General features: G+C 39.1%; 2 protein-coding genes across 2 annotated transcripts in view; both read left to right on the top strand.

The window, feature by feature from the left end:
- The first annotated feature begins 1,098 nt into the window (after positions 1–1,098).
- fam98a (family with sequence similarity 98 member A) lies at positions 1,099–9,102 on the top strand. Its single transcript, XM_057848525.1, has 8 exons — positions 1,099–1,255; positions 1,710–1,858; positions 2,065–2,199; positions 4,023–4,204; positions 4,975–5,055; positions 5,153–5,269; positions 5,375–5,542; positions 7,710–9,102. The coding sequence occupies exons 1-8, from the start codon at positions 1,218–1,220 to the stop codon at positions 8,316–8,318; spliced, it is 1,479 nt and encodes a 492-aa protein (XP_057704508.1). The 5' UTR covers positions 1,099–1,217; the 3' UTR covers positions 8,319–9,102.
- A 3,017-nt stretch (positions 9,103–12,119) lies between these two features.
- rin2a (Ras and Rab interactor 2a) overlaps positions 12,120–13,902 on the top strand; it is a 64,781-nt gene continuing 62,998 nt past the window's right edge. Inside the window, exon 1 of the mRNA XM_057848718.1 lies at positions 12,120–12,357. The gene's annotated coding sequence lies outside the window, so the exon portion shown is untranslated. The remainder of the gene's footprint in view (positions 12,358–13,902) is intronic.

Below are 13,902 nucleotides of genomic sequence, written 5' to 3'. Positions count from 1 at the left end.
TAATTTATAATAAATAATAATTTTTTTGATTGAAGCAACTCTTTTGGGGAATTGAATGATTTAGACACAAATGTCCTACCTATAATATGGCCCAAACACAAAAGAGATTGCTTCAATCAAAGAAAACTTTTACATTGAAAAATTAAGTTATTCAAATGCAAATTTTACAATCTCAAATATTTTTTCGCATTCAAAAACGTTTTCTATAATTGAATTTTTTCTGTTTTTGATTGATTTTTCTTTTTGAAAATATACATTTTTTGAAGCAACTTTGTTTTTTGAATGAATAAAAAATACAAAAAGGTCCTAGCCAAAATGTGGCCAAGACACAAATCAACATTACTTCAATCAAAAAAGTTGCTTCAATAAAAAAACTTGACTCCAGTCAAAAAAATAAATAAAATAAATAAAATAAAAGAATAAAAGAAAAGAAAAGAAAAATAGCTTTCACATGCATTTTTCTGAGTTTCAAATGTATTTTTGCATTGACATTTTTTTTTTTTTTTATCGAAGGGGCATTTTTTTTGTTGAAAACATATTTTTATTGTAGCAACTTTTTTTATTGAAGCAACTTTTTTTGATTGAATAATAAAGACACAAATCTACCTCCATATGACTCTGCCCAAGGGATACAACTTTTGACTGGGGTAACTACATTGGCACGACTCCGGTGGGCGTACCATATTCAACGAATTACGATCTTGGCGAAAAGTGTTGCCTAAGCAGCCTGATTTAGAATTCCCCTCAAGAATGATGGGAAACAAAAAAGAATCACTGTCAACTTATTATTATAAATTTTCTTGTAAGTTAATTTTATTGCTGACACTGCGTGTCGGGGTCATCAACATTTTGTGCCCCTCTTGCCCCAAAAGTCAAACTCCGCCTATGGTTTTAACTTTAAGGTGCAGTAGCCCTACGCTGGAATTCAACCTACTTGAGCATTGTAGCGTTTTTTTTTTTTTTTTTTTTTTTTTAAGCCCCCCCAGGTAAGACTAATGCCCACCTACACCTGGCATCCTGGTAACACCACTGATTTCTAAAAAGGTGAAGAACATTAGAGCCATTCATTCACAAGATGGCGGTGTTTCGTAAGTTCGTTACATTGCTGAGCCGCAATAATTCCAGCGAAGAAGAACTCACACGCCGTTAAGCGCAACTGGCCCACTTCAGTGTGTTTGATATTCACTCGATTTAGGGCGAACGCAAGAATTATTACCATGGAAAATGATATTATTGTCGCGCTTGAGGATTTAGGGTAAGTCGAGGGGGGAAAAACTAGTAATTTTATCAAGTAATGTGCAGTGGGAATTTCAATTCCTAGCCATGCCTTTTTCTATTTAGCACTGTGACGTGGTGGGCTGAAGCTAAACAGCTGACCCGGTGTTTCGGCTAAAGTCCGTTTGACAGTCATTTTAACGTAAAGCTAATTCATGGGCTTTGTAATGTCGCAATACCTGTTAATGAGAAGCCATCTATCACATCTTTCGCTATTGTTTCTCGTGAAACGAAACTGCTCTAAGTCAGTGCAGCTGCCCCCTAAGCCCCCCTTTTTTTTGGGGGGGGGGGGGGGTGTCAATTCTAGCAGCATATCTTTGCTAAGGCGCTTTCTGTTGCTGTGCATTATCTATTTATTTTAATGATAAAAAAAAAAAAACGAGGTGTGCTGACCTGGCTTGAATTGAATTGTAATGATAAGTGTGCTATTGAAGGTATCAAGGCCCACTGATGGAGGACGGGGCTCTGGACGCAGCTGTGAATGGTGGGGCTGCCTCGCCGGAGTTTACAAAGCTCTGTGCTTGGATTGTCTCGGAGCTCAGACTTTACACCAAACTGGAGGAGAATGTCCATGCCACAAGCTGTAAGAGTTCAAATGTTTCTTTAGAATAGCTACACTTGCTCTCAAATCCCACGATTTATTTTGTTTTGATCGTCACTTGCCCATTAATAGTATCTTAAAATAAAATTATATCCAATGAGTTTGAATAAAATGCAATTGATTTAAATCATTCAGACAGTCCTATACATATTTGTTTGCAACGCATAAATATTTTCAATTTCTTGCAGGTCCAAGTGAAGCAGAGGGCTTTCAGCTGGAGATGAGTGGTTTGTTGTCAGAGGTCGCTTGCCCTTACTCTGCCCTCACAAGTGGAGATGTTACCCGAAGACTTCTCAGCAAGAATGACTGTCTGCTGCTGCTCTGTATGACTTCAGTATTATATATCTAAGCTTACATTACTGTACATGTTAGTGACACCTTTTCAATTTAAAAAAACAAAACAAACAAAACATCTTCCATGAGTCCAGTCCTGGAATATAAATCCAGCCAACAATTGGTTGTTGAGAAGCTCACACACAGTGGCGTACCGCAAGCAACATGTCACTTTTGCTCTCTAATATTCATGACGTTAGCAATTGTTGCTAGGCGGGTCAACCTCCCGTTTGTCCCTCAAAGTAAATGCATGGAAATAGTGAATGAACGAGATGTTTACTGAGTTAAACCTACCAATTCTGTCCGAAAATGATGTCCTTGGATGCCAAATTCACTGGTAAAGATGTGGAAGAATATACAAATGTTCAGTTAAAGGGCAGCTGAAGAGCTTTTCGGATTTCGTTCTTCAGTGTTTTACTCTGTTGAATTGTATTAAATGCATCATTCGCTGTCTCAAAAAGTCACATGAAAAAATAAATAATTGACCGCGTAGTTTTTGAGTTATGGCCATAGCAACACCTTAGCAACGAGGGACGCGCTGCCCTGCCGACCGCTACCTGATGACTTAACTTCCAGGGGGCCTCGCCACCACTCTGAACACGAGTGCAAAAAAACTAAAACAAAACGCAAAATATCCTTGTAATTACGAGTTAATAATGACATGGTTGTTATGACGAACTCGTCCAAAGTTTATATTAGTAAAATTACACCAAAATCCGAAAAGCTCTTCAGCTGCCCTTTAAAGAGATGCTTGAGTGTGGAGGGCTGAAAAAGACAGGAAAAAGAACCGACCTGATCCAGAGGTAGCTTTTTTATCGACACCTTTTTCTTGTGTGCATTGCCTTACGCCACTGACGATGACATTCTCCTGTTTCAACAATCTACCCTTTACCACCATATGCCCTGTCTTTCATATATATATTATATCCTCTGGTTGTCTTACGTCTCTCACCGTTCATGGGGGTAAATTTATATTGCTATTTTTGTGGAGCGATCGCAAATGCTACTCAGTGACAGCCAACGAACACTTAATTTTTTCATTTGTAACAAGTATTAATTATATAATTTATTTACACTTCCCCTTTTACTAAAGTTGTTTTTTACAACAGAAAAGGTAACAACATTGTCAGTCAAATACTATTTTAATTTTTTTCAGGTCATAGTCAGAAGTTGCACGGCAAAACGCCACACTAAAAAATAAGTAATAATATCAAAATGGCTTACCTCTTTGTCCTCTGTAGGGCCATGGCACCCAACAAAATGTTTACTGCGTATGAAGTTGAATAGCTTCACCTTGCTGGCGTTAAACTGGTCTTCTGACGTCCGTGCAATTTGATCCATTCTTCACATTGTTTCCTCCAGAGTTTTTTTGCTTTGGGAAACGTATGAAGAAAACTTCCTTCATATGTTGTAATGTCTAGAGTCGTTTCTACAAGTTCCATAGCAGTAGTGTTTACTTGGCATGTTCTTTTTTGAAAGATTACCGTCAGAAAACAAACAGTAATAACAGTTTGTATGCGAGGGCGTGTCTATGTTGACCCACTTCCTGGTTAAGATGGTGATGTACGGTCAAAAATGGCATTCGTGCGGTACGCTATTGTCACAGCAGAATAAGGGTAGATGGATCTTACTAAAAAACAAAAGCAAACTCAACTCTGAATGGTTGTGTGTGTCTGTGTGAAGTTAACTTTTTAAAATTTGAGACGACTATTGTGTACTAAGGTCTAGTAACTACTAGACCATAGGGAACTATTTGCAAAAGCAAAGTAAACATTTTAATTGACTGAAATAATAACCATATGTAACTTCTCAGCTTTTCTGATTTCGGAGCTGGAGGCTTCAAGGATGATCTTGATAAATAGACCCCAGAAGAAAGCCCAGGAGTCTGGTAGCCCTGCCTTCCAAGAACTGAAGGGCATCTGCATGGCACTTGGCATGTCCAAGCCTCCAGCCAACATTGCGATGTTCCAGTTCTTCAGTGGCATCGAGAAGAAGGTCTGTTTGGCAAAATAGAATATGCACACATTTTTTAATTGCTAAATAAAACGAAGCCGCTATATAGGGACTAAGTGCCATCAGTGGCTATTTGGAGCAGTTGCAACTTCTTCATTCATAATTTAGCCATCAAGCTATGCCTTCAAGTTACAACTCTGTTTTTATTTGTGTCTTGATCACAAGTAATCTACATGATTTACATATCCCCATTCCTGCTTTATGGTGTGATATATAATGCGGTAGCTGAGAAGTGTCAGGTGACCTGCAAAGTCCAAACTCTTTGTAAAAAGAAAAAAAGCACAAATGAAAATTACAACAACATGCACATAATTCCAAACGCTTTGCAGAAGAAAAAATAACGAGCAAGTTGCCCAAAGCATGGTTGCAAATAGCCACGACACATACCCCAATTGCCCGCAACACGAATGCAAATTGCTCGCAACACAACTGCAAAAAGCCACAGCACAAATGCAAAATAATGACTCGGAAGTAGACATAAGGACTACCAACTCCCGCCCTCTGCTGCCACTGTAGAGATGGTCACAAAGCAATATATTCTAAACTATAAATTTGTGAGCGAATTTCTGTAACTTATGTTTTCAAGCTCTACAAATGGGGGGATGTGACATGATAAGTTGTCGTTACGCGGCAGCAGGAGTTGTAATCATTATGTCTACTGCTGGCGAATTGGCAGTTCGCCTGACACTTCTCGGCCGCTATTGCTAAGATGTGTTCTCACACTTCATGGTGTCTTCTGTCTTGTATGGTAGCTGAAAGAAGCCGTCAGTCGAGTACCACCAAATCATATCGGAGAGCCTTTGTTGAAGAAACCTTTCGGCCCTGTGCACATGGTAACTGCATGACAATTTGAATTACTTTTTGAGGAAGGAATACAATATACTCACTAAAGTATAACGTTAAACTTTTTTTTTTTTTTTTTTTTGACAGGAGAAAATTGAAGCCATCAACCAAGCACTTGTAAATGAGTATGAAATGAGAAGGAAGATGTTGTTGAAACGTCTGGATGTGACAGTGCAGTCTTTTGGTTGGTCAGATAGAGCAAAGGTATGCAATACCCTTGAATTACAACATTACAAATTCAGGCTTTGCTATTTGGTTTAGTTGTCCTCAAATGAAATGATATTAAGAATCTTTTCTTTTCAACTGCAGACGCATGCTGGGAATTTGGCTAAAGTTTATCAGCCTCTACGTTCCGCCCTTGTTACCAAAAGCAAAATATCAGTTGCACACCTTCTTGCAGCTCGACAAGACTTCTCGAAAATTTCACGCACAAGCTTTGGCAGGTTGAGAGAGAAGACAGCTTGCGCCATTAATAAGGTCAGTAAATCAGTAAGATAAATGTGAACCTTAAGTGAATTGTCCGTTTTTTCTTAACAGACCTGATAAGACTGCTTATAGTAGAGGTCGACGGATATGAGATTTTCAAATGCCGATGCTAATTCCGAAATCTAAAAAAAAATTCAGATGATATCCAAAGCCGATTTTGTAAGCCGATATTTGAGGCCGATATACTTTTTAAATTTTTTTAAAGCACGCAAATTATCAAAGGCGTTTCATAAAAGCTGCAAATTTACCATGATGACCTGAGACTTAAAGGATTAATTTGATTGAGTGCTACCAAACCAATGAACCCAGCATTTGTTTTTTATAATTCTACACATTCTGCAAGAACAGTACATAATTTTCAAATAATTAAACCCACCCGGACTTCACGATGAGATGTAAAAAAGATAGTCTAAGAGGATACTCCCCTTGCTAAAGCTAATGCTAACGCGGATGTTACGCTAACGCTTCGAGTTACATTTAGAGGGTGAGGATCACTCGGTAAACACCTTAAAAGGCCAAACCAACATTGCATGCAAGATAAAAAACATCTTACAATATTTACAAACTAGGCATGTGCCGGTTACCAGTGTCACGGTTTACAGTGGTGTGAAAACCTCGCGGTTTTAAAAACCACTAAAATTTTCAGTCAGACCGTAGGTACGGTATTGTCTATTTTTCATGTGTCAAAAATGCAGCCAGAAGTGGCTTGGCGCGGCAGCGCTCATCCCTTCCCCTGTTTGTTGCTGTGTGTGTCAGTGACGCTATTCTGCTAAACAGCCGGCGAACCCAAAAACAAACACTCCAAACACAAGGCGTACTTTTCTTCTATTTACTGAGCTCTCAAATTGTGGTGTGTGAAATATACAAAATGAATACATTTAAAACGTTGTACAGTTGTATTTTTCCACTTGTGAGTAGGTTCAACAGGTTAGCACCATGAAAAAGTTAGCCAAAAACAAAGCACACATTTTCCTTTAAATTCAATAATCGAACTAAAAACTTAGAAAGACGAATGTTAGCCTAGGCTTAGCTAGGAGAGCAACTTCCTCGAGGTTTTACGTCTCCAGCCACTGAGTGAGAAACAAGCTTGAATGAAGGGGAAAAAAGGATAGCGTCAAAAGATCGCTAATGGCGAAAGATGATCTTGCTCTAAGCACAAATCCACGTTCGCTGGATGAGGAAAGGTCGCGCTCTCAATTATTTTTTTTAGATGAAACCTTTCCACAACAATATTTACATTTTGACTAACTTATACATTTTTAACTAACTTATTAACTCATGAATTCTTTGTTCTTTTTAACACAAAGGCATGACATCATGTAGACTAGAGTTGACACAGTGGCTGAAAATGACGAAACTTCACTTGAGCCACCCTCCCCCTCAAAAAAAGTCATGCAGTATAAATTTTAATTTATTTTAGAAGCGTTTTTACTTTTTTTATGGCAATTACTGTGTTCTTCCTCTAATCTTGAGCAACTTGAGCTGTGGCTCTGGTATAGTCTATAAGTTCTATTTTAATTTTATTTAAATATTTGTTATTTGTTGTGAATTTATTTAACATTATGTTCCAATTCGCAAATATGTTCTGAAAAAAAAAATCCTGTTCAATGGAAAAGTTTTTTTATAATTCTTTTTTTTTTTTTTTTCAACCCATACATCTCAAAATAACACATTTTGGAGCTATACTGTGAAACCGTGGTATTTTTACTCACGGTTATCGTACCATCAAAATCTCATACCGGCACGTGCCTATTACCAGACAAGCCTGAAGCATCCTATAGCAGCCAGCCTCCAAGCTGCTGCAGGGTCTTTCTGGGGTCCTACCATCAGTCAGCAGAGAGCCTGATAAAAATCTTTTTTTATCTGCTGATTCTTTTTGTTGATCTGCTGATTTTGGAAAAAAAGTCCATATATCGGCCCGACGATGTATCGTTCGACCTCTACTCTATAGCGCAGTTTGGCACAAGCTGGCAATACAATGTATGGAATTTAGGGGGGGGGGCAAAACAAGCTATGTTGAGACAATTTTCATTTTTCAATCTGCTGCAAAAAGCTGTGTGATGTTTTTGTGCGTGTATGTTCTGTTATATTGGGAGAGGGGAAAAAAAAAAGGAAGTCATTTTTGCAGATGCGATTTAATGTTATCTGCTCCCCCTAGGTTTTAATGGGGCGAGTGCCAGACAGAGGAGGCCGTCCCTGTGAAATTGAGCCTCCACCTCCAGAAATGCCTTCATGGCAAAAGCGGCAGGATGCCCCCCAGAGCAGTGGACACTATGGTGGCGGTGGGCACGGTGGCAGCAGAGGCAGTTATGATCATTATTCCCAAGGCAACCGGGGGGGCTATGAGAGGGGTGGAGGAGAAAGGGGCGGCAGGGGAGGAGGCAGAGGTGGTAGGATACAAGGAGGCTGGGGGGACGGAGGTGGAGGAGGGAGAGGTGGTTACAACAAGGGCCAGTATCAAGATTCAGGGGTTCATCAGGGGGGAGGCGGAACGAGAGGTGCTTACAGAGGAGGCGGGAACAATCAAGGAGGCCCCCAGGAGTCCAGCCACCATTCAGGCTACAATGACAATTACCACCAGAATGGAAACTGGCACCAAGAGAGAGGCGGCAGTAGAGGAGGCAGGGGAAGAGGAGGCCGAGGAGGCTGGGGAGGGAGAGGAGGCCAGAATTTTAACCAAGGAGGGCAGTTTGAACAGTATTTTCAACATGGCGGCCAGAACTACAACCAAGCTGGCTTTAATCAAAGCCGTCACTACACTAGTTGAAGATAGTTGTTTGGGACATTGCAGTACAGTCCACAGTCGTTTAAACAGCAAGTGGAGAAGGCCTTATCAATCCTTGCATTTTCAGCATGTTTGCTCAGACTGGTCAACAGTGTAAAACATGTATACTTAAAAATTGTGTGTAAATGTACACATGAATGTTTGTGTGAAGTGTACAGTATTACTCAACAATGAGGATGGAAAAAGGGACTTTCAGTTAAAAATTACTTCCTCAGTTTACAAACCATAATGTTATGCACAAACGCCTAATATTACATAAAGGGTTTTCAAAATCCCTTTGTTTCACTTATTTCAAATGTTCTTGTGACCAATGTTCATTTTGGTCATTAGTAACAAATATAATTGGTTAAAAAATAGGTCAAATTTTGTTGCTATTAAAATAAGCCTACAAATGTGGATACTGTACTTGACTGCATGAATGTTATGCGGCGCAATAAAGTTATCAAAACAAATGGAAATAATTTTGTTCACTAAATGCCTGATTAACATGTGAGCATGTCTGCATTGGAATTGATTGTCGATTTTAATCCCTGTTTCAACCGTTGCCAACCAGTTCCCATTAATTTAACGACTATTTTTGAGGGCTCAGCGATCGGTGCGGAAAGGAATACTATTCAAAATTGGTAAAAATATGAGGGGTTCCTCAGGGAAAATAACTACACTATGCAACCCTCTCGCAGTATTTTGTCTCAGTGGTTTTTCCAGAGCCAAATATCTTAAGTAAAAGTAGCGTTACTTCAAAATAATATTACTCAAAAGTAAAAGTAGTCATCCTAAAGTGTTCTCAAGTACAAGTAAAAAACTTAGTATCGGGTGAAAAGAATACTAAAGTAATGAGTAACATTGTAACTGCCTTTTTTTTAAAAACTTTTTTTCTCAGCACAAACATATCTATATGAACTGTTGTTATGATACTGTACAATAACCCCTTACATAACCATATTAAGCTATAGAAAAAATTCTAGTGAGAGAAGAAACCCCGAAAGAAATGAAGCACTATTCGTCCAAAGACCATGAGTGCCCTCTAGTGGAGAAAATAGTTCCTAGCTTGAATAGTGAATAGTTCCTTCATAGTTACTATTATGACATTAATAGGATATCTCCGATTTTCCGTGGTCAATTGGTGCCAAATAAAAACTGGGAGAGTTTTAAGTCTGCGCTTTCAAGTCACGTTGAGGGCAGCGATCAATGTTAAATACTTAATTTTTTACGGTGCTTTAAAGACACCGTATGATTTAACAGGCTGGTGTTATCATAGAACGGCAAGCTTGCGTCAGATTGGTGTAATGGAGTCGTGATTATTGTTGCGACATCTTGTTGGTGAAATTGGTAAAGCTATTCTTGGCATTGCAGGCAAAAAATAATAAACCTAATATGTACAGGGTGTTCATAAAGTCTCTTTACCATTTCAAAAATTTATTAAAAATGCAATTGATTAGATATTTTATTCAGATTTGTTCTATTGTATTCCGCTGTAGCATAGCCTCATCAATTGTGCCAATGGCATCAGTAATCCTTCGCTTAAGGTCAGTAATGTCCCTTATATTTGTTCGATACACGATATCTTTAACATAGCCCCATAGAAAGAAGTCCAGGGGAGTGATATCTGGTGAATGTGGCGGCCAAGGAATTGGCCCATCCCTTCCAATCCATCGGTCTGGAAATGTCTGATTGAGGAACCCACGAACATGCAGCCCCCAATGTGGTGGTGCACCATCCGTCTGAAAAATGATGGTTGGTTGAAGGTCATTCAGTTGTGGTGCCACGTATTCAGTTAAAAGGTCAAGGTAAACATTTGCAGAAATGGATGACTCGAAGAAAAATGGACCAATTATTTGATTTAAAAAAAAAACTTTAATGAACACAATACAATAGAACAAATCTGAATAAAATATCTAATCAATTGCATTTTTAATAATTTTTTTAAATGATAAAGAGACTTTATGGCAGTACTTCTCAAATAGTGCGATGCCAGGGGTGGCGCATGTGACCTCGGGGAACATGCTTTTTTTTTTTTTTTTTTTTTTGCCTTACTAGAATAAAGTGTACTTGCACATCCACTCAGTGGGTGGCAGTGGCGCTCTCATTTTCAAAGTGCGCGCAGTATTTTTGAAGTAAGCAAGAACACACAGAAGCGCAATATGAAGAGCTGCGCGCCGTTTTCGAAAGCCGTTTTCCGGCCAGACTCACGCAGCGACCCACTGTCTTCTCCGGGTCTCACGTGTCTGCCCGAGAGGGTGCCATTTTCGGCTTGGGATCGTCACGACGACCGCCCTCACCTACGGTTCTCCCTCGGCCGCCAAGAATGCGCTTTTTTCGGGCCGTTTGCCTTTTGGCTTTGACATTTAATACAGTAGTCGATGAGGAAAGACCACTGTTTACTGTGTCTAAAAATGATTATAGTGGACAGCCGGAAGCCAAATCAGTTAAGACGCCACTTAAAGCCATTAGACCCCAATCTCATTGATAAACCGCTTGGCTGTTTTTCAGCGAAAACAAGCCGAATATTGCCAACAATCGTCCCGCTTTGTCAGTGTTATATCAGTAAACCAGTGAGCACTGTTAGCATGCTCAGTGCAAAAATAACCCCACACCATTGCAAACTGGAAGTTATACTGTGAGCAGCGAGCAGCGAAAAAAAAAAACTGTCCTTCTGTCCAAAGACGCTTTTTTTTTTTTTCTTCTATTCAGTTTTGTTTTTTCGGTCAATTTTTTTTGGCATATTGTCCTCATGAGTTAATGTTTCTAATCAATTTGAAATTGTTATTATTTACTGATTTTATTTTTCAGTATGAAATGGTCAAAAATGGACCTTGTGTGTATTTTTACAGTTTGGATGTGACTTTTTTTTTTTTTAATTCAGGCAAATTGATGCGCGTTAAGTCTTTTCTGTTACAAACAAACCAATGTTATTAAAGTTATACTTTATAAGTTAATCTCTGTTATTTTCTCTAATAGAAAAAAGGACAATGTGAGGCAGAGACGTACTTATAATAGTAATATAGACAAATGATACTATTTACAGTGGCGGCAGAGTTTGGGGGGGCGCGAAACATTTACGTCTTCCTTGGGGTGGGCGTAACAGAAAATAATTGAGAAGCACTGTTTTATGGACACCATGTAGAATAAAGAGGAAAAATGTAACTTTTGTGTAGCCCAAAGTAGCAAATTTTTCTTCACAAATCTACTCATGTGAAAGTAAAAAGTATGGCTTAATAAAACTCTTAGAAGTATATTTTTCAAAAAAAAAATTATTCAAGTAAATGTAACAGAGTACATGTAACGCGTTACTACCCACCTCTGATTATTTGTGTGCAGCCATACTGCTGCCCTCAAGGCGGCGGGACTGAGCACAGGTTTGCTAGTTGGTTCACTACAGGAATTTACAATACATTTACAATAAATAATAATAAATTAAACTCAAGTCAACTTAAATTTATCATTCGTGTCTTTGGCAGTGAGTTATTTTTCAAAAATGAAAAAAACAAACAAACAAACAAAAAACACTTATTTGAAAAAAAAATAAGATCTAATCAAATACTTAATCGGTGCGTCTTTGTTTCCTGTCCTGACAATGACGATTTAATTTAGAATCATCCCATCGGATGAAAACAAAATTAAGATTATTGGAAATTTATGACTTCTAAGCACGTATTTCAAATAATGATCGTCACTGTAAATCCTTTCCGAGGCACGTCAACAAAATTTTGATAAATCTTGCATTTGTTTTGAAAGGGCTTTAGCGGATGTCTTGCTCTGTCTTCACAAAAAAAAAAAAAAAAAAAGTTCCACAAAGTGGCAAACGCAGCCAAGTCGGGAAAGGAACCAAGTAATGGAAAGAAGCCGACAATCGTGCTTCTCCGATCTTGTTTACTTTTCTTCCCTCGAAGAAATGAATTAAGATAATCGATTAATTCACTGAATTTCGGAAAACGATAGCACGACATCAAGCCATAATGATATATTCGCCAGTTTGTTATAACAGTGGGGGCTTCTTCTGACCAACATACACACCGTTTGGGTAAGTATCTTTTTATAAATGTGCAAGTTCGTTGTGTTTTGACATTCGTGACTGGCCGTTTCGTGTTTTCTTCAATCGGAGTGTTGTTGAAGGATTTGAGTAAAAGTTCCAGTTTTGTGGTGCGTTTATTGCCTTACGTTCAAGGAATCCTGTGGGACTTGCTGTTCAACCCGCCACCACCTGTTTAGTTGTTTATTTACCGTCGATCAGCGACGATGTGGCACATATGACCACAAAAGTGATGTGGCACATCACAATCCGTGAGTGAAGTTGTCTATAAAGACGGGAGAAATCGTCCTGAGTTGGCATGCCAACCATCTCCACTTACCGTACTGCAAAATGAAACACTAGCGCTTAAACACTGCGAGACACCGAAATTAGGTTTTTGTAATTACACTATGAATGAACATTTTGTTCTGTATCGTTTGAACGGGTTCGTTTGTTTATGAGATTCGATGTATGGTTGCCCTCAGCTACCATTACTTCTCAAGGATTTTAAAAGTTGAGAGTTATTATAACAACATCCTATGCTAAAAACAACATATCCATTTAGCAGTTTTAAAAATACAGTATATAATATATGTCCATCACCGAAACCCTTATAATTTTGTAAAGTAATTAAAATGCTGCTTATAGTATTTATATAGTCACTTTTAAAGCAACACTTAGTAACTTTTCAGTTTTAGTCGATTTTAGCGACGCCGATGGACAAAAGCGGTAGTGTTTTGCCTTAAGGAAGATTGCGTTTCACATGAGGACAAGCACACGACTACATAGTAGAGGCGTGCGAAATTTCCGATTCTTAGATTATTCGCGATTCAGCCGTGGAAGATTCCAGAACGATTCACAAACATCCAAATTCTGATTATATAAATCAGTCCCCTCCCCACTCAAACTCGCCACCATCACACTCCTCCTGAAAAAACCTGGCCTTAACCCCGACAACCTGGACAATTTCAGACCCATTTCCAATCTCCCACTTCTCTCAAAAATTCTGGAACGATCCGTCATAACCCAACTTCAGCACCATCTCCACTCCTCCCATATGTTTGAAACATTTCAATCTGGATTCCGTGCACACCATAGTACTGAAACAGCTCTCATCAAAGTAACCAATGATCTTCTCCTTGCCGCTGACTCTGGTTCCATCTCCATCCTCCTCCTCCTTGACCTTTCTGCCGCATTTGACACCATTGACCACAACATCCTCCTCCACCGTCTTCAGTCAATAGGGATATCTGGCACTGCACTCCTCTGGTTCACCTCCTATCTCCCCGATCGTCACCACTTCGTCTCCATCAATAACCATAAATACCACACCTCTCCAGTCACCCATGGTGTCCCCCAAGGTTCGGTCCTCGGCCCCCTCCTCTTCATAATCTATATGCTTCCCCTCGGTCAAATCATTCGCCACCATGGACTCAATTTCCACTGTTATGCAGACGACCCTCAACTGTACATTTCAGCTAAATCCATCACCCCTGTCATTCTCTCTAAAATCTCAAACTGCCTGTCTGACATAAAAACCTGGATGGACAATAACTT

This window comes from Corythoichthys intestinalis, chromosome 10 (genome assembly GCF_030265065.1).
Source record: "Corythoichthys intestinalis isolate RoL2023-P3 chromosome 10, ASM3026506v1, whole genome shotgun sequence".
Taxonomy (NCBI): domain Eukaryota; kingdom Metazoa; phylum Chordata; class Actinopteri; order Syngnathiformes; family Syngnathidae; genus Corythoichthys; species Corythoichthys intestinalis.
Note: the sequence above shows the minus strand (reverse complement) of the source record. Positions and strands in the feature narration are given on the sequence as shown.

Excerpts from the sequence above, each read along its gene's own strand:
- fam98a (XM_057848525.1), top strand. The coding sequence starts at position 1,218 with ATGGAAAATGATATTATTGTCGCGCTTGAGGATTTAGG. Across the intron at positions 1,859-2,064 it reads GAATGTCCATGCCACAAGCT|GTCCAAGTGAAGCAGAGGGC; the intron begins GTAAGAGTTCAA and ends AATTTCTTGCAG. Across the intron at positions 5,543-7,709 it reads CAGCTTGCGCCATTAATAAG|GTTTTAATGGGGCGAGTGCC; the intron begins GTCAGTAAATCA and ends TGCTCCCCCTAG.